The sequence below is a fragment of the Mizuhopecten yessoensis genome, unplaced genomic scaffold (genome assembly GCF_002113885.1).
Source record: "Mizuhopecten yessoensis strain PY_sf001 unplaced genomic scaffold, ASM211388v2 scaffold10359, whole genome shotgun sequence".
In the NCBI taxonomy this organism is placed as follows: domain Eukaryota; kingdom Metazoa; phylum Mollusca; class Bivalvia; order Pectinida; family Pectinidae; genus Mizuhopecten; species Mizuhopecten yessoensis.
The window spans coordinates 511,569-535,794 of NW_018408507.1; the positions used below are offsets into that span (position 1 = coordinate 511,569).

Here is a 24,226-nt window from a genome sequence, read left to right on the forward strand (position 1 = left end):
TCCCTGTTTATCAGTTCAGAGTATACCCAGCTGGATCCCTGTTTATCAGTTCAGAGTATACCCAGCTGGTTCCCTGTTTATCTGTTCAGAGTATACCCAGCTGGATCCCTGTTTATCAGTTCAGACAGTATATCCAGCTGTATCCCTGTTTATCAGTTCAGACAGAGTATACCCAGTTGGATCCCTGTTTATCTGTTCAGAGTATAGCCAGCTGGATTCCTGTTTATCTGTTTAGAGTATACCAAGCTGGATCCCTGTTTTTCTGTTCAGAGAATACCAAACTGGTATCCAGTTTATTAGATGAGAGTATATGCAGCTGGTTGCCTTTTTCTTGTTCAGAGTTTACCCTGAAGGCGATCCCGATATACGACGTCTGTGGATCTTGTGGCCATTCAGTTAGTTAGGACCTAGACAAGGAATTATCATATTTAGTAACAGCAACCTTGTTTACCGGTTCAAAGCATACCTAGTTCGTACCCTATTTTCCTGTTCATTGAAAACCAGCAGGTTCAATTTGATATCTGTTCAGTGAAAACCCAGCACGCCCCCTCTATTACTAAATGTCGGAGATTATGATTGGCTTAAGGGGGAAAAGGCTGCAACTCAGATTGGTCATCGTTATAAACATAAACCTGTATCTTTTATATCAGATTTGTGCCGTCATGTGTGTTATATTGATTGGTTAAACCCTTACTAGATACACAAAGAATATTGAGTAACCCTGTACCAAATGAACAAAACATGATTTTTATTTATTACAGATATTTATTTCAATGATCGATATATTTATTCTAATTTGTATTACATGTATATTAACGCTAATACCTTTTACAGTCACAGGTATAAATCTCAGTATCAGGAAACATTAGCATAAAGGTATGAGAGAGCTGCAATGGGCAGCATAGTGAATCCCCTCACCAACAGTTGGTATTGTTACATCTATTTGTTTCAATAGGAAAAGGTTGTGTTGTTGACAATAGGAGTAGGTTGTGCTGTTGACAATAGGATAAGGTTTTGTTGTTGACAATAGGAGGAGGTTTTGTTGTTGACAATAGGAGGAGGTTGTGCTATTGACCATAGGAAGAGGTTGTGTTGTTGACTTTAGGAGGTTGTGTTGTTGACAATAGGAGGAGGTTGTGTTGTTGACATTAGGAGGAGGTTGTGTTGTTGACAATAGGAAGTTGTGTTGTTGAGAATAGGAGGAGGTTGTGCTGTTGACAATAGGAGAAGGTTTTGTTGTTGACAATAGGAGGAGGTTTTATTGTTGACAATAGGAGGAGGTTGTGTTGTTGACTATAGGTAGAGGTTGTGTTGTTGACAATAGGAGGAGGTTGTGTTGTTGACTATAGGTAGAGGTTGTGTTGTTGACAATAGGAGGAGGTTTTGTTGTTGACAATAGGAGGAGGTTGTGCTATTGACCATAGGAAGAGGTTGTGTTGTTGACTTTAGGAGGTTGTGTTGTTGACAATAGGAGGAGGGTGTGTTGTTGACAATAGGTAGAGGTTGTGTTGTTGACAATAGGAGGAGGTTGTGTTGTTGACTATAGGTAGAGGTTGTGTTGTTGACAATAGGAGGAGGTTGTGCTATTGACCATAGGAAGAGGTTGTGTTGTTGACTTTAGGAGGTTGTGTTGTTGACAATAGGATGAGGTTGTGTTGTTGACAAAAGGAGGAGGTTTTATTGTTGACAATAGGAGGAGGTTGTGTTGTTGACAATAGTAGGAGGTTGTGTTGTTGACAATAGGTAGAGGTTGTGTTGTTGACAATAGGAGGAGGTTGTGTTGTTGACATTAGGAGGAGGTTGTGTTTTTGACAATAGGAAGTTGTGTTGTTGACAATAGGAAGAGGTTGTGTTGTTGACAATAGGAGGGGGTTGTGCTATTGACAATAGGAAGAGGTTGTGTTGTTGACTTTAGGAGGTTGTGTTGTTGACAATAGGAGGAGGGTGTGTTGTTGACAATAGGTAGAGGTTGTGTTGTTGACAATAGGAGGAGGTTGTGCTGTCGACAATAGGAGGAGGTTGTGTTGTTGACAATAAGAGGAGGTTGTGTTGTTGACAATAGGAGGAGGTTGTGTTGTTGACTATAGGTAGAGGTTGTGTTGTTGACAATAGGAGGAGGTTTTATTGTTGACAATAGGAGGAGGTTGTGTTGTTGACATTAGGAGGAGGTTGTGTTTTTGACAATAGGAAGTTGTGTTGTTGACAATAGGAAGAGGTTTTGTTGTTGACAATAGGAGGAGGTTGTGCTGTTGACAATAGGATGAGGTTGTGTTGTTGAAAATAGGAGGAGGTTTTATTGTTGACAATAGGAGGAGGTTGTGCTGTTGACGAGCTGCAATGGGCAGCATAGTGAATCCCCTCACCAACAGTTGGTATTGTTACATCTATTTGTTTCAATAGGAAAAGGTTGTGTTGTTGACAATAGGAGTAGGTTGTGCTGTTGACAATAGGATAAGGTTTTGTTGTTGACAATAGGAGGAGGTTTTATTGTTGACAATAGGAGGAGGTTGTGTTGTTGACAATAGGAGGAGGTTGTGCTATTGACAATAGGAAGAGGTTGTGTTGTTGACTTTAGGAGGTTGTGTTGTTGACAATAGGAGGAGGTTGTGTTGTTGACAATAGGTAGAGGTTGTGTTGTTGACAATAGGAGGAGGTTGTGTTGTTGACAATAGGAGGAGGTTGTGCTGTTGACAATAGGAGGAGGTTGTGTTGTTGACAATAGGAGGAGGTTGTGTTGTTGATTGGCAGTTACAAAGTTTCTTTGTCATTGATAACTTCAAATTGTTGCCTTAAATTTCAAGGCACTGGGAAAATATTTTAAGTAGTATTTGAGAAAAACTTACTAATTTCTGAAGTTAAATATATGGCGGGACCAGAATGTTAACATTAAAGTTTTTATTAGTATCAGATTACAGATTCTGAGTAACATGATTCAGATGAACTTGTAGGATCATGTATCTGGTAGTTAGGTTCTGAACAATTCTATTTTTAAATAACAGTGACCTTTACCTTTGTTGAACCACACTCAAAATGAGTCTGCTCTAAGACAACCAACATAACAAGTCTGAACTTGGTGGGATCATTAGTCCTTAAGTTGTGATCAGGACAAGGCAATTCTACTTTTAGTAAGTGATCTCACTTTTAACAAAAAGCAAAATCAATAGAGTTGATCCTCTTCTCTAAGACAATTCATGCACAAAGATAAGACTTTGATTGGTCATTTGTTCTTTGAAATTCCATTTTCAGTCACACTGACCTTGACCATTGACCGAATTGTTGCTCTTCCTTAGGTCAACCAACATACAGCACCAAATTTGTACATTTTGTGACCATGTCTTTTAGAGCTGGGATCCAGAAAAGGAATTATTATATTCAATAACTGGGACCTTGATCGTTGACAACCAACAAAGCAAATATTAGCCTAGAGATTTGTGCAATTATGAGTTTGGAAGTTATGGGTCTGGACAAAAAACACCATTAGTTAACAGTGACCTCGACCTTTTACAAAGTACACGTAGGATCATCAGGTTTCTTCCTCTCTCTTACTTGTGGGACAAATCCCATATCAAGTTAGAGCTTTCTGTGACCTGAAGTTTGCATCTTGAACAGAAATGTAAACAAATCGACAGATATTCTGGGAGATTGCTCCATCTCCCAAAGTAACATGTGTTTGATGGTTGATGTAGGGGAGGGGAAATAGGTATAGGGTGACACCTTCCTTACTTTAAATCAGGTTTTAATATCTCTTGATGTAACTTACATACATAAAGCTTTGTTTTCTGAAAATGAAAATGATAAACGGTGCACGTTAGGAGTTCAGGACAGAAGTTCCTGGTCACAGTGATGACCTTTTCTGATCTCATAGCTCCTTTGATACACTGCTAAATACTCAAGCTTTACAAACAGTATATTTCCACGTTTGAGATTTCTATGTCAGTGTGTATCACTAGATAGCAGACAATGGTAGAAAATGATGTATCTCTTCAGGAGGAAAGCAATCTGCTGAGTACATACACTAAGTATAACCTTGATTTCAACTTCATATTTACTGTATTTACCTCAAGAATTCTAAAAAAATCTGAATATATTATCTGAAAATTGATTAAATTAAGAAATAACAAGGCATCGCCAATGATACAAATGCCCTTGGGTACAGAAGTCTACAGTCTATTAGAGGGTACAGAAGTATACAGTCTATTTTAGGGTACAGAAGTCTAGGCTATTAGAGGGTACAGAAGGCTACAGTCTATTAGAGGGTGTGTATACTTGGGTACAGAAGAATCTACAGTCTATTAGAGGGTACACAAGAGTCTACAGTCTATTAGAGGGTACACAAGAGTCTACAGTCTATTAGAGGGTACACAAGAGTCTACAGTCTATTAGAGGGTACAGAGGAGTCTACAGTCTATTAGAGGGTACAGAGGAGTCTACAGTCTATTAGAGGGTACAGAGGAGTCTACAGTCTATTAGAGGGTACAGAATTCTACAGTCTATTAGAGGGTACACAAGAGTCTACAGTCTATTAGAGGGTACACAAGAGTCTACAGTCTATTAGAGGGTACAGAGGAGTCTACAGTCTATTAGAGGGTACATAAGTATACAGTCTATTAGAGGGTACAGAGGAGTCTACAGTCTATTAGAGGGTACAGAGGAGTCTACAGTCTATTAGAGGGTACATAAGTATACAGTCTATTAGAGGGTACAGAAGTCTTTAGTCTATTAGAGGGTACAGAAGTCTACAGTCTATGAGAGGGTACAGAAGTCTTTAGTCTATTAGAGGGTACAGAAGTATACAGTCTATTAGAGGGTACATAAGTCTAGGCTATTAGAGGGTACAGAAGTCTACAGTCTATTAGAGGGTGTGTATACTTGGGTACAGAAGAATCTACAGTCTATTAGAGGGTACAGAAGTCTACAGTCTATTAGAGGGTGTGTAACTTGGGTACAGAAGGTACCTTGACTTTTGACCTTGTTCCTCCCATTGTCATGTCCAATCATTGTGCTCAGTTTAAATATAATCAGATTAACATACTAGACTTGAACTGTGGAGCCAAAGAGGCATACCCTAGAGAAATCTTAACATTTACATATTACTGTGTATCCTGACCTTTGACCTCAAATTTCATTGGGGTCATCTTTGCATTCTGCCATTGTACCGCGTTTGGGTAAGATTACTATAAATGGCCTCTTGTCTATATCTCGGAGGGGATCACAAACTGTACATGGAGTTGAGTGAATGAATTAGCGAAAAAGAAAAAAATGTTATTAATGAGAAACGGAAAATGTAATCAGTGTTGTGTGAGGAAAACTCTAAATAAATACTAAACAACAATAGGGGAAAATGACGATGACAACAAAATTATTACGAATATCTCTCAAACACTGGCATAAACTCAATAAAAACAAAAAATATGGAATTATTTAAAATGTTAAAAAATTAAAAATAATTTCTCCAATTTTCAACAAAACCATTCTGCATGTTTATTAGTCAAATTATCCATAGGAAATCTGGTCATGTCATAACAATGTCAATGTGTATGTTGCCTGTCTTATGATACAGCTGTACATTATAACTTTCTCATCCTAATGTTTCAGTGAATCCTGTCTAAACAGAACACTTTATAAGGGGACCCAGAAACGTGTTGTAACCAGATCTTCAAGCCCCTATTCATTCCTAAAGCAGGCTTTCAGTCCAACTGTATACATCTAAGAAGAGGCCAACAGGCTTAATGTTTTCATCAGTTTAATTTCACTGCAGCACAACTGGAGTTCAAATTATATTTCAGGTGATGGTAGGTCGTGATGGATATTTGACTGACCCGAAAAATAAAAAACACTTTGTCAGGATTGTGGACGACAAATGAAGACAGATCACAATATATAAATGTAAACATGTAAACTAGACTTTCAACATCATATCTCTTGGACATTGATTTGACACTTGAATTTAGAATTTGTTGTTACACTTAGTGATGATTCTTATGCGTATGAAGTTTCCTTGAAATGATAGCATTAGTTACCTAAGTGAGCGTGAAGCAGTACATACTACACTTGTTACTGATAATAAAGAAATATTTTTTCAGGAACCGATAAATAAACGGTATACAGAACAATGTTTCCGTATACATGTGATACCTTTATTACATCAATGTTCAAGCTTTTATAAAAAATTAGCCATTCTTAAATATTTTAAGTTAATCTATAATTCAGGATGAGCAGACACTGCAGACAGAAATCAATAAAGGCCCATAACTCCAAAAATGTTCATTGGATACAACTGGTTATTAAACTTGCAGAAGTGAAAAAATAATATAAGTCCCATTGTCAATAAGCATGTACCATAACATGTGCCGTTAACATTAAGACAAGCAAATACACTATACAGAGTCTTTTACAGAAAGATAATCTATGTAAATTCTAATATCGTATATATATTTCACCGATATTCTCTACCTTAATTTTTTAAAAGTACAGTCATTATTTTAGTTCACCAGTTGGGCTGTTAATTTAAATCGTTCTCAGCCCTTAATTAAAACAAAGACACAGAATTTCAAAATCAATTGATAAACCATACATTCACCACTCACATTAAAATAGAAAATAACATCTAGGCTTGCAGCACTTCAAACCTCTCCATCATAGGGTCTTCCCCAAAATGTTCCTGGACGTGTCTTTCAAACTCTTCCTGAGGCAGTCCTCCTGGAAACACTGCTGTGCACATTGGACATTCTCGACCATTTTCTCCCTGTGATACATTTTGCAGCGTTGGAGTTCCCTCCTCCTCATTGACATCCATACAATCCAAAACATGTTGTTGGAATTTATCAATGGGCGTAGTTAGGAAATTTTTATTACACACTGGACATTTCTGGGTATTACTACCATTTGACTGGTCACTGCGCCCTATTAACGCTGACACATTAGCGTAATCTCCGTTGGCCTGCTCTTGTGTTGGTGGGAGAAACACCTTGATATTTTCGTAATTGGCTTCCTGTGATGATGGTAATGGCGGATACAAAACAACAGTCCCACTATCCTCCAGCCTTGTATATGATCCTTGCGGTGCAGCACTCCTATAAATTGTATCATTCAAAGTTAATTTTTTATCATCTATTCGAAGGGCTTGTAAGCGCTGGTCATTTTCGTACATGGGTCCTTGACGCCCATCGCTGGATGGTTGGTATATAGTGTCAGGCAATACTGAAGCATCCTCTAGACGCAGTCCCGGTTGTTGGTCAAGATACCGTGCCATGGAGTAAGAACTGCCGGAGGGATTTACTGGTATCTTCGGAGAGGACATTTTGGGGGATCTGTTGAGAACAGGTGAGTCTGGAGCATCATGTGAAGGCTGTGGTGCTGGCACAGGTAACTGGTTTGAAGACGGAGACTGAACCATGACAGGGCCCCTGCTTATCCTGGCATCAGCAAAGTTTTGATGTAATGTCGAATTATTTTGCCTTCTCGCTTCCACTTCCGCCAGTGACTCGCGTGAATACACTGGTGTGTCAAGCTGATTTGGCACATACTGCTGTCTACTACTGGAAGGAGGACTACTCCCCGTGTTCTGCAAATGTGTTTGTGCACTGATTGTGAGAGCACCTGATTGGCGAGGTCTTGCCCCAGCACCATGTTGTTCTAACACATTAAGTGGGAGAAGAGATTCTCCGTCAGGCCGTCTGGCAGAATCTTGAATCTGGTAATCACTGTTTCTCGAAGCTGCAGCTTCAGCCTCTGAAATGACAAAAAATACTTACAATAATTTCCTAGTATGGTTTCAACATACATTAAATGATACGTGGGTAGATTGACCCTATGTTTAAACCCCCCACAAGAGCCCTGGGACTTAACTTGTTAACATAACTACAATTCCTGAAATTGGACACAAAACAGTTGATCCCATATCCCTATGCATGTAAAAGACACTTCTTTAGAGATTCAAACAGGGAATGAATGGAATTGTTTTTCATAATTTTGCCTGTATGAACAAAAATAAGTTACATTTTGCATGAAGTTTGCTACTGACAAGTACTGTATTCATTACAGCTATTTACTTCCTAATTCATAATTATTTAGGGATAAAAGCGTGTAGGCCAAAATTGATTGTACATATGTATATAAGCCTCAGAATGACACTCAATCAACTGAATTGATAGCCCTAAAAGATATTTTTCTGGTAGCTTTAACGAAGGAACTAATACAGAAGAAATAAAAATATACAATAGTATACCATAGGCATAGGAGTATACATAAATTCAGCCACGTTATAGAACACTTAAATTATGATGTATATTACCTCAGTAGCAACATAACAGATTCATAAAAATATGAAATATGAAATACACATACAGTACCTGCATACATGAATATTGTCCAAGTCTTTATAATAAAACAAGTTTTACTGATTATATTTAGGTACAACCAATGCTCAGAGAGGAGCAGTTTCTGAGTATATATGTGTTTGACCATTTACACAGTACTGCACTTTATGACCTCATCATTAAACGTTTGTCCAAGACTAAACTACTTCAAAATGTTTTTTCCTCAAAATGAATCTTAATCAAACAGCTCAAACCATGTTTCATAATTGCTTAATGTTAAATCTATGTATACAAACATGTATGTAAATCAGAATCAGTTTGTGCTCCAGCTGCTGGAGCCTTGTGTTACCTTTTTGATTCCTACAAAATGTTTTGATCATGTCCAGCTGCTTATTGATGATACTGTTCTGTTCCTGAACCTTTTCCTTCAGCTCATCAATGTACTTCGTCTGATATTCCATTATCCCCATCATGTGTTTTTCTTGTAGTCTACTCTCTTCTGAGAACGACTCTGGGTTTTGTCTTCCAACCTTTTTCTCTAATAAGTCTTTGCGGTCTGACAATTGTTCAATGAGCATATCACGATCCTTTAATAGATTTGCTGATTTTTCTAGTTCTGCTGTTGTTTTTCTGTTACGCAGCTGTAAGGTATTAACGTCAGCCTCCAATCTTTTGTACTTTGTGTATAAATCTGAATACTTTCTCTCCATCTCCTTTTCCCTCCCTGCACTTGTATTTTTCAAACGAAGAATTTGTCTTTGTAAGCTATCTGCGTACCCTAAATTAGCGCGAAGGTGAGGGTTGGGCTCCACAGCTCCTGAAGCTGTTTGATTTCCTGCTCCGGCTGCGCCAGCCAGTGCAGTGGTGTTCATAATAAATGGGCGATTGGTGTTCTGAATCCTTTGGGCTTCCATGTCCTTTATCGCCTGTCTCATGGAGTGCACCTTTGCGGTTTGTTCATTGTATCGGAGTTTAAGATCATGGTAGGCGTTCCTGAGGGCATGCAGCGAGGCAGCGTCATTCTCTGGCTTGCCAGTACTAATGTACAGTTGAAGGTTACTTTGGAAATCGTCTGTGACAGGAACTGGGTATCCCAGGTTATCTATATCCTCTTGTTGGTCAAGTACCGCAATGTCGTCCTCGCCGTTCATTTTGCTCTGCTTATTAGTCTGAAAAGGGAAGAATAGAATGAATATTGAATCCTGGAAAAATTTCCCCTGCAGTTTAAACTTTTACCTTTTACAGCTTTTCAGATGCTGTTTTCATGACAACAGGATATTTCTTGAGCGCAGAAGTTACTTAAAAATATCAAAAGGCAACATTCTCTTCTGTGATTAACTAATGCACGAAAATTATCATTATTTTTTAATGACAACTGGAAATTTCTTGAAATAATGCACTTAATCATATCAAATAGAGATCCCAGAGTGGTCTTAGCGCCCACCATTGTACCATCTTCATTAGTCCTATGTCAGTTTGATCGAGTCATGATGTAAACAGTAAATGCATCTTGAGGTAACTTTTGATTTCAAATTCATACTGCTGTGTATAAAAGACAAGAGAGTTTGTCGTTTCACATAATTACTAGAATAGTATAAGTACACTTTCATTAATGCAAAAGAAATAGAAGCGATCATTTCAATAAGAGAAAGATCTGTTTAGTACTTTGTGCAGCCATATTGCTTTTAAGATCACTCTCAAATAAAACCTGCACAAGTAAGGACCAAGGGGAACTTACATGTGAAATTTGAGAAAGAACCGTCAAGTACTTTCTGAGAAATAACGATAAAAAGAATTGTTTAAGGACAGACAGCTGACCACGGACGACGAGTGGTTTGAACAGATGATGGTGGGCTAAAAGGCACTGCTCTACACTTTGACAGTCTCCTGTGGAAAGTTTGAGGAATCTGTAATGGTTTTAGAGATATGGACGGACAGACACACACACGGAACCTGTTTGTATATCCCTCGCTAAGTTTATACACACATGGAAGTGAAACGTGTGAACGTTGATTCTGCCCTGTAAATATGATACTATAAAGGTTTATACCAGGATATGAAGAAAGAAAATAGGATGATGTTATCACAGCTTTGAGTTAGTGTATATCAAGGAAGCAGACTTACAGCTCATTATGTCAGCAGTCAATAGTCTGGTGGTTTTATCACATCATAATGCTGTCACTGATTACTGTATAACATGAAATGTTTGTGGTGTATAAACATACGTGGTTTTCGTGGTTGCTATTGAACCACGAAAATAAATACGAACAAATTTGAATGATTTACATGTCTACTGTTGTTAATATAGGATATCCACGAAATTTTGTACCACGAAACAATCTAAAAGGCTTCAAACTACGAAGGAAAGTACCCACGAAGATTTCGTGTCATACAGAACAGGATGGGTGTATTAAGCGTACTTACAAGTACAGGTACAGAACGTGCACATGTAGTTGTAACACACCTACAATGGGTGTTATTTACAACAACATGTGCACAGAAACGTTCTCATTGTCTTCTTCACAGCATCCTTCAATTCTCTCTGAAAAACAAAGAAGGAAATAATGGAGATAGAATTCTAGGTATATATATATCAATGCACACACAGCTCACTGCTATATAATTATGTTAATAGGTTACTGGTCATTACTGAACAGTACCTTGGTGTATATATATATCAATGCACACACAGCTCACTGCTATATAATTATGTTAATAGGTTACTGGTCATTACTGAAAAGTACCTTGGTATATATATATCAATGCACACGAAGCTCACTGAGCTATATAATTATGTTAATAGGTACGTTACTGGTCATTACTGAAAAGTACCTTGGTATATATATATCAATGCACACGAAGCTCACTGAGCTATATAATTATGTTAATAGGTTACTGGTCATTACTGGAAAGTACCTTGGCATATATATATCAATACACACACAGCTCACTGAGCTATATAATTATGTTAATAGGTTACTGGTCATTACTGAAAAGTACCTTGGTATATATATATCAATGCACACACAGCTCACTGCTATATAATTATGTTGCAGATAATGCAAGTACAATTTCTGGATTTCCTTATGCTAAATACGAATTATTGAGATGAAATACTGAGAAACAAAGACCTATAAATAGAAAATGTACATGAAAACTACTAGGAAACTGAAAATACAATGTTTTCCCTATTTGTTTGGTATTTCCAATTTTCCACATTTTTTTTCTCTGAATGGCTATTTGTGATACACACAATAATGACAAAAACAAACAAAAAATGTCTCCCAGCCATATTTCCCTGGTATGCACATATCTGCTATTAGCCTATCAATGTAAGGAATTTTGAAGGATTTATTTGAAATTGTGCCCGTAATGACGCACATTTCTAAATGCACTATGTATACAAACACTGTTAACAAACCACGTAGTTAGTCCAGTGGATGACTAAGGTACATTTAACCTACATATAATATACATGGAAGGTGATTAATAAGGTACATTCAACCTACATATAATATACATGGAAGGTGATTAATAAGGTACATTCAACCTACATATAATATACATGGAAGGTGATTAATAAGGTACATTCAACCTACATATAATATACATGGAAGGTGATTAATAAGGTACATTCAACCTACATATAATATACATGGAAGGTGATTAATAAGGTACATTCAACCTACATATAATATACATGGAAGGTGATTAATAAGGTACATTCAACCTACATATAATATACATGGAAGGTGATTAATAAGGTACATTCAACCTACATATAATATACATGGAAGGTGATTAATAAGGTACATTCAACCTACATATAATATACATGGAAGGTGATTAATAAGGTACATTCAACCTACATATAATATACATGGAAGGTGATTAATAAGGTACATTCAACCTACATATAATATACATGGAAGGTGATTAATAAGGTACATTCAACCTACATATAATATACATGGAAGGTGATTAATAAGGTACATTCAACCTACATATAATATACATGGAAGGTGATTAATAAGGTACATTCAACCTACATATAATATACATGGAAGGTGATTAATAAGGTACATTCAACCTACATATAATATACATGGAAGGTGATTAATAAGGTACATTCAACCTACATATAATATACATGGAAGGTGATTAATAAGGTACATTCAACCTACATATAATATACATGGAAGGTGATTAATAAGGTACATTCAACCTACATATAATATACATGGAAGGTGATTAATAAGGTACATTCAACCTACATATAATATACATGGAAGGTGATTAATAAGGTACATTCAACCTACATATAATATACATGGAAGGTGATTAATAAGGTACATTCAACCTACATATAATATACATGGAAGGTGATTAATAAGGTACATTCAACCTACATATAATATACATGGAAGGTGATTAATAAGGTACATTCAACCTACATATAATATACATGGAAGGTGATTAATAAGGTACATTCAACCTACATATAATATACATGGAAGGTGATTAATAAGGTACATTCAACCTACATATAATATACATGGAAGGTGATTAATAAGGTACATTCAACCTACATATAATATACATGGAAGGTGATTAATAAGGTACATTCAACCTACATATAATATACATGGAAGGTGATTAATAAGGTACATTCAACCTACATATAATATACATGGAAGGTGATTAATAAGGTACATTCAACCTACATATAATATACATGGAAGGTGATTAATAAGGTACATTCAACCTACATATAATATACATGGAAGGTGATTAATAAGGTACATTCAACCTACATATAATATACATGGAAGGTGATTAATAAGGTACATTCAACCTACATATAATATACATGGAAGGTGATTAATAAGGTACATTCAACCTACATATAATATACATGGAAGGTGATTAATAAGGTACATTCAACCTACATACATATACATGGAAAGTTTAAAGTAATCATCAATCCAGCCAACACCAGTTCAGTCACCTAGTAATCTAACTGTCCCACAAAACTCTCTCTCTTTTTTTTTTGGAACAAATGTGACTTAGTTATCCTCTCGAGATCAGAATAAATGTGACTTATCTTCTCGTGATCAGAACAAATGTGACTTAGTTATCTTCTCGTGATCAGAACAAATGTGACTTAGTTATCTTCTCGTGATCAGTACAAATGTGGTAAGGATCATCAGTGATGATCTCTACCAAGTTTCACTAAAATCAACTCCTTAGAACTTGATCCAGTTTAAGTTTGAAATAGTTTTCTCAAAATGGTGGCTCTGGCGACCATATTAGATTTCTGATCAACCTGCAAATTGACAACACTTTGTCAGGATCATAAACAGAACATCCCAAACTAGTTTCTGTCAAAACAGCTCAATAAAACTTGAGTTTAAGTTACAAACAGTTTTTTTAAAACGGTGGCCATGGCATGCAGCCATGTAATGGATTTCTGGACTGACCTGAAAAAAGAACATTTCCTCCGGAAATGTCAGTATGACAGTCATATTTCCATCAAGAAAAATGAAATCCCTTCAGTAGTATTTCAGATTAAGTTGAAAACTTCAATTTTTTATGTATGATGGATAAAAATGGATTGCAAGTCATATAGGTCACTTGAGCCTTTGATTAGGTGACCTAAAGCTACAGATTTAACTAAACTTGATTACCAGGTATACTATATCAGTATACTATCTGTATACTATCAGTATACTATCTGTCATGACTTGTATGACAAAGATAAGTCATTGTGTCACAATGACAGGCGAGATTATACAGGTCATCAATACTATTTTGGTGTTATGACCGTCACATAAAACCCTCTAATCCATCAATACACATTGATATACAATATATTGTCTACATGTTCAGTATAATGTAATGTTACATAACTATATATTGTACATATTAACAAGATTCAACCATTTCCAAAAAAAATAAAGGAAAACATGACAATTCAGTCAATAGTTTGGACTATTATACAAAATTTGTCCCTATATAAATTAAACACTTTGATAAGCAAGAAATACAAATTGTGACTTAATAACCTTCACCTCGGAACACAGAAATAATAATTGTGACCTAATAACCTTCACCTTGGAAAACAGATATAATAAATGTGCCCTAATACCCTTCACCTTGGAAAACAGATATAATAACTGTGACCTAATAACCTTCACCTTGGAACACAGAAATAATAATTGTGACATAATAACCTTCACCTTGGAACACAGAAATAATAACTGTGACATAATAACCTTCACCTTAGAACACAGATATAATAACTGTGACCTAATAACCTTCACTTTGGAACACAGAAATAATAATTGTGACCTAATAACCTTCACCTTGGAACACGAATATGATAACTGACCTAATAACCTTCACCTTGGAACACAGAAATAATAATTGTGACCTAATAACCTTCACCTTGGAAAACAGATATAATAACTGTGACCTAATAACCTTCACCTCGGAACACGAATATGATAACTGACCTAATAACCTTCACCTTGGACCACAGAAATAATAATTGTGACCTAATAACCTTCACCTTGGAACACGAATATGATAACTGACCTAATACCCTTCACCTTGGAACACAGATATAATAACTGACCTAATAACCTTCACCTTGGAACACAAATATGATAACTGACCTAATAACCTTCACCTTGGGACACAGATATAATAACTGACCTAATAACCTTCACCTTGGAACACAGATATAATAACTGACCTAATAACCTTCCCCTTGGAACACGAATATGATAACTGACCTAATACCCTTCACCTTGGAACACAGATATAATAACTGACCTAATAACCTTCACCTTGGAACACAGATATAATAACTGTGACCTAATAACCTTCACTTTGGAACACAGAAATAATAATTGTGACCTAATAACCTTCTCCTTGGAACACGAATATGATAACTGACCTAATAACCTTCACCTTGGGACACAGATATAATAACTGACCTAATAACCTTCACCTTGGAACACAGAAATAATAATTGTGACCCAATAACCTTCACCTTGGAACACGAATATGATAACTGACCTAATAACCTTCACCTTGGGACACAGATATAATAACTGACCTAATAACCTTCACCTTGGAACACGATTATGATAACTGACCTAATAACCTTCACCTTGGAAAACAGATATAATAAATGTGACCAAATAACCTTCACCTTGGAAAACAGATATAATAAATGTCACCTAATAACCTTCACCTTGGAAAACAGATATAATAACTGTGACCTAATAACCTTCCCCTTGGAACACGAATATGATAACTGACCTAATAACCTCCCCCTTGGAACACAGATATAATAACTGACCTAATAACCTTCCCCTTGGAACACGAATATGATAACTGACCTAATAACCTTCACCTTGGGACACAGATATAATAACTGACCTAATAACCTTCACCTTGGAACACGAATATGATAACTGACCTAATAACCTCCCCCTTGGAACACAGATATAATAACTGACCTAATAACCTTCACCTTGGAACACGAATATGATAACTGACCTAATACCCTTCACCTTGGAACACAGATATAATAACTGACCTAATAACCTTCACCTTGGAACACGATTATGATAACTGACCTAATAACCTTCACCTTGGAACACAGATATAATAACTGTGACCTAATTATAACCTTCACCTTCTCCCCCGTAAACATATTTATTGACGTAATTCGGTACTTTATACTGTTATGATCAACCTGAAATTTTGCACACACCTAAGTAACTGGTAAGTGCATAATATCGATGAATCAGAAGAAAAAATGTAAAAAAATGATTAACGAATTCCTAGGCGCACAGAAATATCTCTTGACACTCATTCCTCCGAAATAGGCATCTTCCTCAACGTATTTTGGTACTTTTTACTGTTACCATCGACCTTAAATTTTGCACACACCTAGGTAAGTGCATAAAATAAATGAATCAGAAGAAAAAAGTAAAAAAATCAAATTACAAATTCCTTGGCATGCGAAAACCACACTGGACTATCATTTCTCCCTGGACTATGGAACACCAAATTTACATATATATATTCAGTTAATTGTACCTATCTTCAAATAATTGAAGATAGGTACAATTAATTGAAGATAGGAACAATTAATTGAAGATAGGTACAATTAATTGAAGAAAGGTTCAATTCAATTGAACATAGGTTTAATTCGTCATATTTGAACCTATATTTAATTGAATTGTACCTATCTCCAATTGAATTGCACCTATATTCAATTGAATTGTACCTACATGTGTCTTCAATCATTTGAAGATAGGAGCAATTATTTGAATTATATGTTAATTTGGCGTTCCATACTGAACACTCGTTAGGTTGACCCCCTTAGTCTACTTGGAGTGGGCTGGGGGTGGTTCCGAGTTGTTTCACCTGAAATCCCGTTCGCCCGAGGTTGTTTCGCCCTAAAACAAAAAATTTAGGGCGAAACATAGTTTGGTATTTTCTTTCAATGTTAGTAGTTTTAAGACACAAATTAAGTCTTCTTAGTCTGCTATATCATTAAAATCAATTTCACAAACAAAAAATGTTTGTCTTGTTTTTAAGCGAGTGTCACACAGCTGTGGCTGTGAAACGGCAGCTGTGAAAAGCTGACTCCGCTCTCACATACTAGATACATAAAATATACCTAACACCAATGTAGAAAGTCATCAATAAGTTTAGTTAATATTTTTAAATATTCATTATTATATTAGTATAAAATAAAAAAATAAAAAGGTATTTAGGGCGAAACAACCTCCCTTGAGCGAACGGGATTGAGGGCGAAACAACCCTTAGCGCGAATAGGATTTAGGGCGAAACAACCTGACCCGTTACCCCACGGGTCACATAAAGTCGCCTCTTATCAAAACACTTTCCCCGAACCACATGTGTCCTCTAGTTACCATGGTCCAGGATATAAATTCTGAACCCTTATCGATCACATCTCATCGAGAAATCCTCCCAATCTGAGCTCCAGTAACTTATAAACAAAAAATCAATATAGTAGCCCTCCCCTCCCACCCTTAGTCCGCTCCTGATCGACCCAACGGTACAGTCGTGTACTGGCCACACTTCACCTTATTTAATAGGAATATTTAGTTGATGACGGATAGTTTCCATTTAGCAGACGTTTTATCTCGGATGGAGGGTACCGTATGTAACGCATGCCATCTGTACGTCAGGGCGAGCCTGGCTCTGTACTGTAACAGTATATTGTAAAATAGTATTGTTATATAACGTCTTCGTAGCCACACAGGCAACAATGAACACGGCTACATATTTACCTGGCGTCTTTAAGTTGTGATGTTTGAGAATATCATTTGCAAATGGCGTTCCAGTGATGATTATTTATAGAATAATGGAGTTTCCCTCTGGGCTTTCCCACTAGTTAATATACTGTAGTTATCTCCCTTACTCCAGTGTAAAATTGTATGCCTGCCGAAGCTTAGGTTAACGTTGCGAGTCCCAACGCTCTGTGTTGTATCTCCGACGAAAAAGAGTTCCAATTTATTCGGCACTTTTTTTCGGCTTGAAATTGCCTATTCATTTACTATATAAATGATTAGGTATAAGAAACAAAAGTATTTATGACGGTTATTTTTTTCACAAAATAATCATATCTTCAGGATTCTTTAATTATAAAGATTTACGCAACATTATACCTCAGTATGCATGTTTGTATTATATTGTATTTAATATACATGTAAGTACATGCATAGTATTGCATAACAATAAACGTGTTTGTAAAAATTGCATTGTTGTTTGTATAATATTATTTCATAATACACTGTATAAATATTGTGTAATAAACTATAATTGTAAGTGTAGGTATAATAATGTTTTTATCACATTATTTACTGTGAATTAACAAGTGAATATAATCATGTCATATTTTTTGCGTGTTAACCCCTGTCATATGAACAATTGTGACGTCACGCTTAGGACAAGTACATGACGTCACAGACTTACGCACTTGAGTCAAAATGGCGGCTTTTTACATTTCAAGGTTGTATGAAAATTGTCGTTTTACACGAATAAATGCCACAAATCTTGATTATGTGATAAAAAGGATGTAACACTCATTTTCGTTTTAGCTCGCCAGAGGCTGGCTAAATTAAACAATTCTTAGACTCGTTTCAAGATCCTATATATAGTATACGTGTTCGTAGATAAATTGCATGCAGGTATAATATTGAATCATAATATATATGATTGAGTAAATATTGTAATGTAATATACATGTATGCATAAAATTGTATCACAATATATATGCATGCGTTATATTATATCTTTATAATATTAATATGCACATGTTTTACATTGTATCATAATAGAGAGGAATGAATAATATTGTATTCAGTTTAACATCCAAATTGAATGATATTGTATTTTAACACACAAGTATGTAAAACATTTTATGATATTTAAAGTCTTAGTATAATATCGAATTATAATATATCTGTATGTATAATATTGTATTTTTATAAACGTATTTGGTATAAATTGTATTATGATATACGTGTTTGTATGATATTGTATTAGCATACAAGTGTTTGTATAATATTGTATTATAATATACGTGTTTATGTAATATTATATTATAACATACATGTATGTATGCTATTGTATTTTTAATATATACGTATTTGTATAAATTTTTATTACAATATACGTGTACATTTTAACATACGTGTTTGTATGATATTGTATTATAACATACGTGATTGTATGATATTGTATTATAATATACGTGTTTGTATATAATATTGTATTATAATATACGTGTTTGTATAATACTGAATTGTAACATACATGATTGTATAATATTATATAAAAATAAACATGCTTGTATGATATTGTAGTATAACATACGTGATTGTATGATATTGTATTATAACATACGTGATTGTATGATATTGTATTATAATATACGTGTTTGTGTAATATTGTATCATAATATACGTGTTTGTATAATATTGTATTATAATATACGTGTTTGTATAATATTGTATTATAATAAACATGCTTGTATGATATTGTATTATGATATACGTGTTTGTATAATATTGTATTATAATAAACATGCAAGTATAATATTGTATTATAATAAACATGCTTGTATAATATTGTATTATAATATACGTGTTTGTATAATGTTGTATTATAATATACGTGTTTGTATAATATTGTATTTTAGTATACGTGTTTGTATAATATAGTATTATAATACACGTGGTTGTATAATATAGTATTATAATATACGTGGTTGTATAATAATGTATCATAATAAACTTGTTTGTATAATATTGTATCATAATATACTTGTTTGTATAATGTTGTATTATAATATACGTGTTTGTATAATATTATATTTTAGTATACGTGTTTGTATAATATTGAACTATAACATAAGTGTTTGTATAATATTGAACTATAACATACGTGTTAGTATAATATTGAACTATAACATACGTGTTTGTATAATACTGAACTATAACATACGTGTTAGTATAATATTGAACTATAACATACGTGTTTGTGTAATATTGAACTATAACATACGTGTTTGTATAATATCGAACTATAACATACGTGTTAGTATAATATTGAACTATAACATACGTGTTTGTGTAATATTGAACTATAACATACGTGTTTGTATAATATTGAACTATAACATACGTGTTTGTATAATATTGTATTATAACATACGTGTTTGTATAATATTGTATTATAATATACGTGTTTGTATAAGATTGAACTATAACATACGTGTTTGTATAATATTGTATTATAATATACGTGTTTGTATAATATTGAACTGTAACATACGTGTTTGTATAATATTGAACTATAACATACGTGTTTGTATAATATTGTATTATAACATACGTGTTTGTATAATATTGTATTATAATATTCGTGTTTGTATAATATTGAACTATAATATACGTGTTTGTATAATATTGAACTATAACATACGTGTTAGTATAATATTGAACTATAACATACGTGTTTGTATAATATCGATTAAGATATACGTGTTCGTATACAATTGTATTAGTATAAACCATATTTTATTTCGTAAATTTGCAATTACAAAATACAGACCATTTAACTATTACATACATGAAATAGGATCCAGAAACAAGTTATTAAACTTATATCAATCTGTTTCCTTAGCAGAAATAATAATGGATAATAGAGATTTTTAAGTAGAAGAAAGAGGAGAAGAAATAGGAAGAGAAGAAAGAACAGCATTTGCCATTGTACAAACGTTAACCTATGTCAATGTCGCTGATGGCATAACGGATTTATAACAGTGGGGCATGTATGTTGTGTACTACTACAAAGATGCTACAAAAATACCGATAGCATATGGCACAACTGATATGGGGAAAAACCCAGGCGCGCGCACAACCACACCCCCTCGCACCCCCCCCTCACGCACACACAAAACCGAGGTTTAAATGAGTGAAAAAATGGGTGTATGAATTAAATAGGTAAAACACGTTTTGATTTAATAATAAAATTTTGTACACAGTTAAATATATTTCGATTTTGGGCAGGTGAAAGATTGTTGTCGCCAAACAGTAGGGTTTCTACTGAGGTATGATTTTGTATTGGCCTGAAACATATTTGTCTGGGGAGCCATTTGTCTAATGTGTTCATAGTTCCGACAAGATAATAGATAATGATCGTTTGTTTTGTTAGCCTCACGGCAGGAACAGAGTGGACTCCCTACTAGATTTTTATGAAAAAGATGGCCGTTTAGTTTCATTCATTTCATTCTGAGCCTGGCATGGTATATTTGGCCTATTCTAGTACCGCAGAAGTACTATGAATCTTTTTGTAGTAAGTTTCTGTTAAGATGTAGCTTTAGTTTTTTTTTATGGATGCGTCATTCCGTATGTCTTCAGGGAGTTCACATTCCATAGAGTGACAGAAGCAGATAGGAAAGATTTTTGATATAAGTTTGTTCTACAACGTACAGGTCTAAATTACAATTGTATTATAATATACGTGTTTGAATAAAAATTTGTCAAAAATATACGTGTTTCTATAATATTGTATGTTTAATATTGTATTATAATATACCTGTATGTTTAATATTGTATTATGATATGCCTGTATATATAATATTATATTATAATACACTTTTATGTTTAATATTGTATTACAATATACCTGTATGTTCAATATTGTATTATGATATACCAGATTGTATTATATTATATTATTATATACCTGTATGTTTAATATGGTTTTATAATATACATGTTTGTACTATATTGTATCATTATACATGCATTTATAATAATACATATCATAATATGCGTGCCTGTATAACATTGCATAATGATAAACGTGTATGTTTAATATTATATTATAATATACGTGTATGTGAGATATTGTATCATAATACATGTGTTTGTCTAATATGATAACATAATATATATGCATTTTGAAATGATAATATGCATATAAGTACTTTTGTATAGCAATATGTGTATATACATTTTTATGTAATAAAACGAAACCTGTATACAAACTATTGTATAATAACACGTGTATAGACTTTTTTATAACATGTTTGTACATATTTTTATATAAATATACGTGTGTATATACTATTGTTTAATAATACGTGATACCATTTTTATTTAAAACGAATTGTGTATACAAAGTTTGGATAATGACATGTAAACACATTTTTTATTATAAAACGTGTATTCATATTTTTGTATAATAATACGTGAATACGTACTATTGTATAATAATACGTGTATACGTACTATTGCATAATAATACGTGTATACAGATCTTCATATAATAATACGTGTATTCAGATATTCATATAATAATACGTTTATACAAAACTTCATATAATAATACGTTTAAACGTACTATTGTATAAAAATACGTGTATACAGATCATCATATAATAATACGTGTAGACAGATATTCATATAATCATACGTGTATACAGATATTTCATATAATAATACGTATATACAGATCTTCATATAAGAATACTTGTATACAGATATTCATCTAATAATACGTGTATATAACTGTTTTAAAATAATGTGTATACATCTTTATTTATAAACCACACGTTTATACAAACTATAATAACCCGTATGTACATAAATTTATATAATAATACGTGTAAAAGTACTATTGTATAATAATGCGTGTATACAGATCTTCACATAATAATACGTGTAAACGTACGATTGTATAATAATACGTGAATACGTACTATTGCATAATAATACGTGTATACGGATATTCATATAATAATACTTGTAAACGTACTATTGTATAAAAATACGTGTATACAGATCATCATATAATAATACGTGTATGCAGATCTTCATATAATAATACGTGTATGCAGATCTTCATATAATATTACGTGTATACAGATCTTGATATAATAATACGTGTATGCAGATCTTCATATAATAATACGTATATACAGATCTTCATATATTAATACGTGTATACAGATATTTCATATAATAATACGTATATACAGATCTTCATATATTAATACGTGTATACAGAGCTTCATATAATAATACGTGTATGCAGATCTTCATATAATATTACGTGTATACAGATCTTGATATAATAATACGTGTAAACGTACTATTGTATAATAATACGTGTATACAGATATTCATTTAATAATACGTGTATATAACTGTTGTAAAATAATGTGTATACATCTTTATTTATAAACGACACGTTTATACAAACTATAATAACCCGTATGTACATAAATTTATATAATAATACGTGAATACATCCTTTGAAAAGTAGCATGTGTATATTATTTTCTAGATAAGTGTATAGATACTATCAAATACTATTGTATGATCATTTGTGGTTACATATTTCTATATAATAATATGTGCATGGATATTTCTTTATAATGCTACACCGATACGTACGTGTATGGTATAAACAGGTGTATATGTATGCTGCATGTATGTCAATTGTATCATAATAGCTATAAATAAGTAGTTTTATTAATTTTTTTCAGAGTTTCGTGTAAAATGGATCTCATCTGAAGAATTCGTTGATCAAATCACAGGCAATATTTTAACAAACCCGTCCCCACCCATGGTGATGTTACATTACTGACAGTTTTAATAGCTTTATTATTTTAATTTTAGATACAGTTTTGTACCTATACAAATACCACATAGTGGTCAAAACACATAGTGGTCAAATAGAGTTAATATTCTTAAAACAGAAAAGATAAGTGAACATATATATACCACATCGTAATATATACACAGATATACTGTCAGGTCGTCATGATAAGTATGTATACGTGTAACACACGCTTACGTATGTAAATGACTTACACGTACTACACACTCTGTCGGCACTAGCTGCACTACCAGATCGCAGGACACTTCCATTAATAATAAAATAAAACAAGGTACTTACTTGATAGGTAGTATTCACTAAACAACTACTGTACAATATTCCGCATACAGAGAAGAGAAAGTACGGAAGACTTCAAAACATCAACGTATTTGGGTTTTTTGAATGGTTATTCCCCGTACTAGACGGGGCGCCGTAAGGGTAAAGCGACCGAGTCGGTCTGATGCGGTCATTCGTTTTATTGAACGTGTTTATCGTCTGATGCATTCCCGGACTAGATGTATCGTATGAAACGAATTCGCAAATATAACAAGTATGAATTAAAAAATGCAATCGGAATACTTTAGTATCGGATTTGTGATTGACTTAAACCAAAGCGTCCAGGTGTCCGACTACATACGACCAAGCCCTGAAGACCAGCTAGATATGATGAAGTGTTAAATTCTTGA

At 33.9% G+C, this 24,226-nt stretch overlaps 1 protein-coding gene and 1 long non-coding RNA gene across 6 annotated transcripts; one reads left to right on the top strand and one right to left on the bottom strand.

The window, feature by feature from the left end:
- The first annotated feature begins 751 nt into the window (after positions 1–751).
- Positions 752–4,279, top strand: LOC110460310. 3 transcript variants are annotated; one of them, XR_002463998.1, is made up of 3 exons: positions 752–1,036; positions 1,625–2,315; positions 2,432–4,279. It is a non-coding gene; the product is annotated as an uncharacterized LOC110460310 (long non-coding RNA). The 3 variants fall into 3 exon arrangements; XR_002463999.1 differs by lacking the exon at positions 752–1,036 and adding an exon at positions 1,241–1,255; XR_002464000.1 differs by lacking the exon at positions 752–1,036 and adding an exon at positions 1,248–1,280.
- A 1,172-nt stretch (positions 4,280–5,451) lies between these two features.
- Positions 5,452–23,932, bottom strand: LOC110460309. Of its 3 annotated transcripts, XM_021513143.1 has the most exons (5): positions 17,657–17,741; positions 16,764–16,795; positions 10,743–10,860; positions 8,668–9,487; positions 5,452–7,731 (listed from the first exon to the last, which is right to left on the bottom strand). In XM_021513143.1, the coding sequence occupies exons 4-5, from the start codon at positions 9,467–9,469 to the stop codon at positions 6,608–6,610; spliced, it is 1,926 nt and encodes a 641-aa protein (XP_021368818.1). In that variant the 5' UTR covers positions 9,470–9,487; positions 10,743–10,860; positions 16,764–16,795; positions 17,657–17,741; the 3' UTR covers positions 5,452–6,607. The 3 variants fall into 3 exon arrangements, with proteins under 3 accessions (XP_021368818.1, XP_021368816.1, XP_021368815.1); XM_021513141.1 differs by lacking the exons at positions 16,764–16,795; positions 17,657–17,741 and adding an exon at positions 23,841–23,932; XM_021513140.1 differs by lacking the exon at positions 16,764–16,795 and having other exon boundaries at positions 17,657–17,758.
- Between the last annotated feature and the right edge of the window lie 294 nt (positions 23,933–24,226).

What these genes read in the sequence shown, in the direction of transcription:
- LOC110460309 (XM_021513141.1), bottom strand. Translation starts at nt 9,469, where the DNA reads ATGAACGGCGAGGACGACATTGCGGTACTTGACCAACAAGAGGATATA. An exon ending in ATTTTGTAGGAATCAAAAAG is followed by an intron (nt 7,732 to 8,667) that starts GTAACACAAGGC and finishes TTGTCATTTCAG; the next exon opens with AGGCTGAAGCTGCAGCTTCG.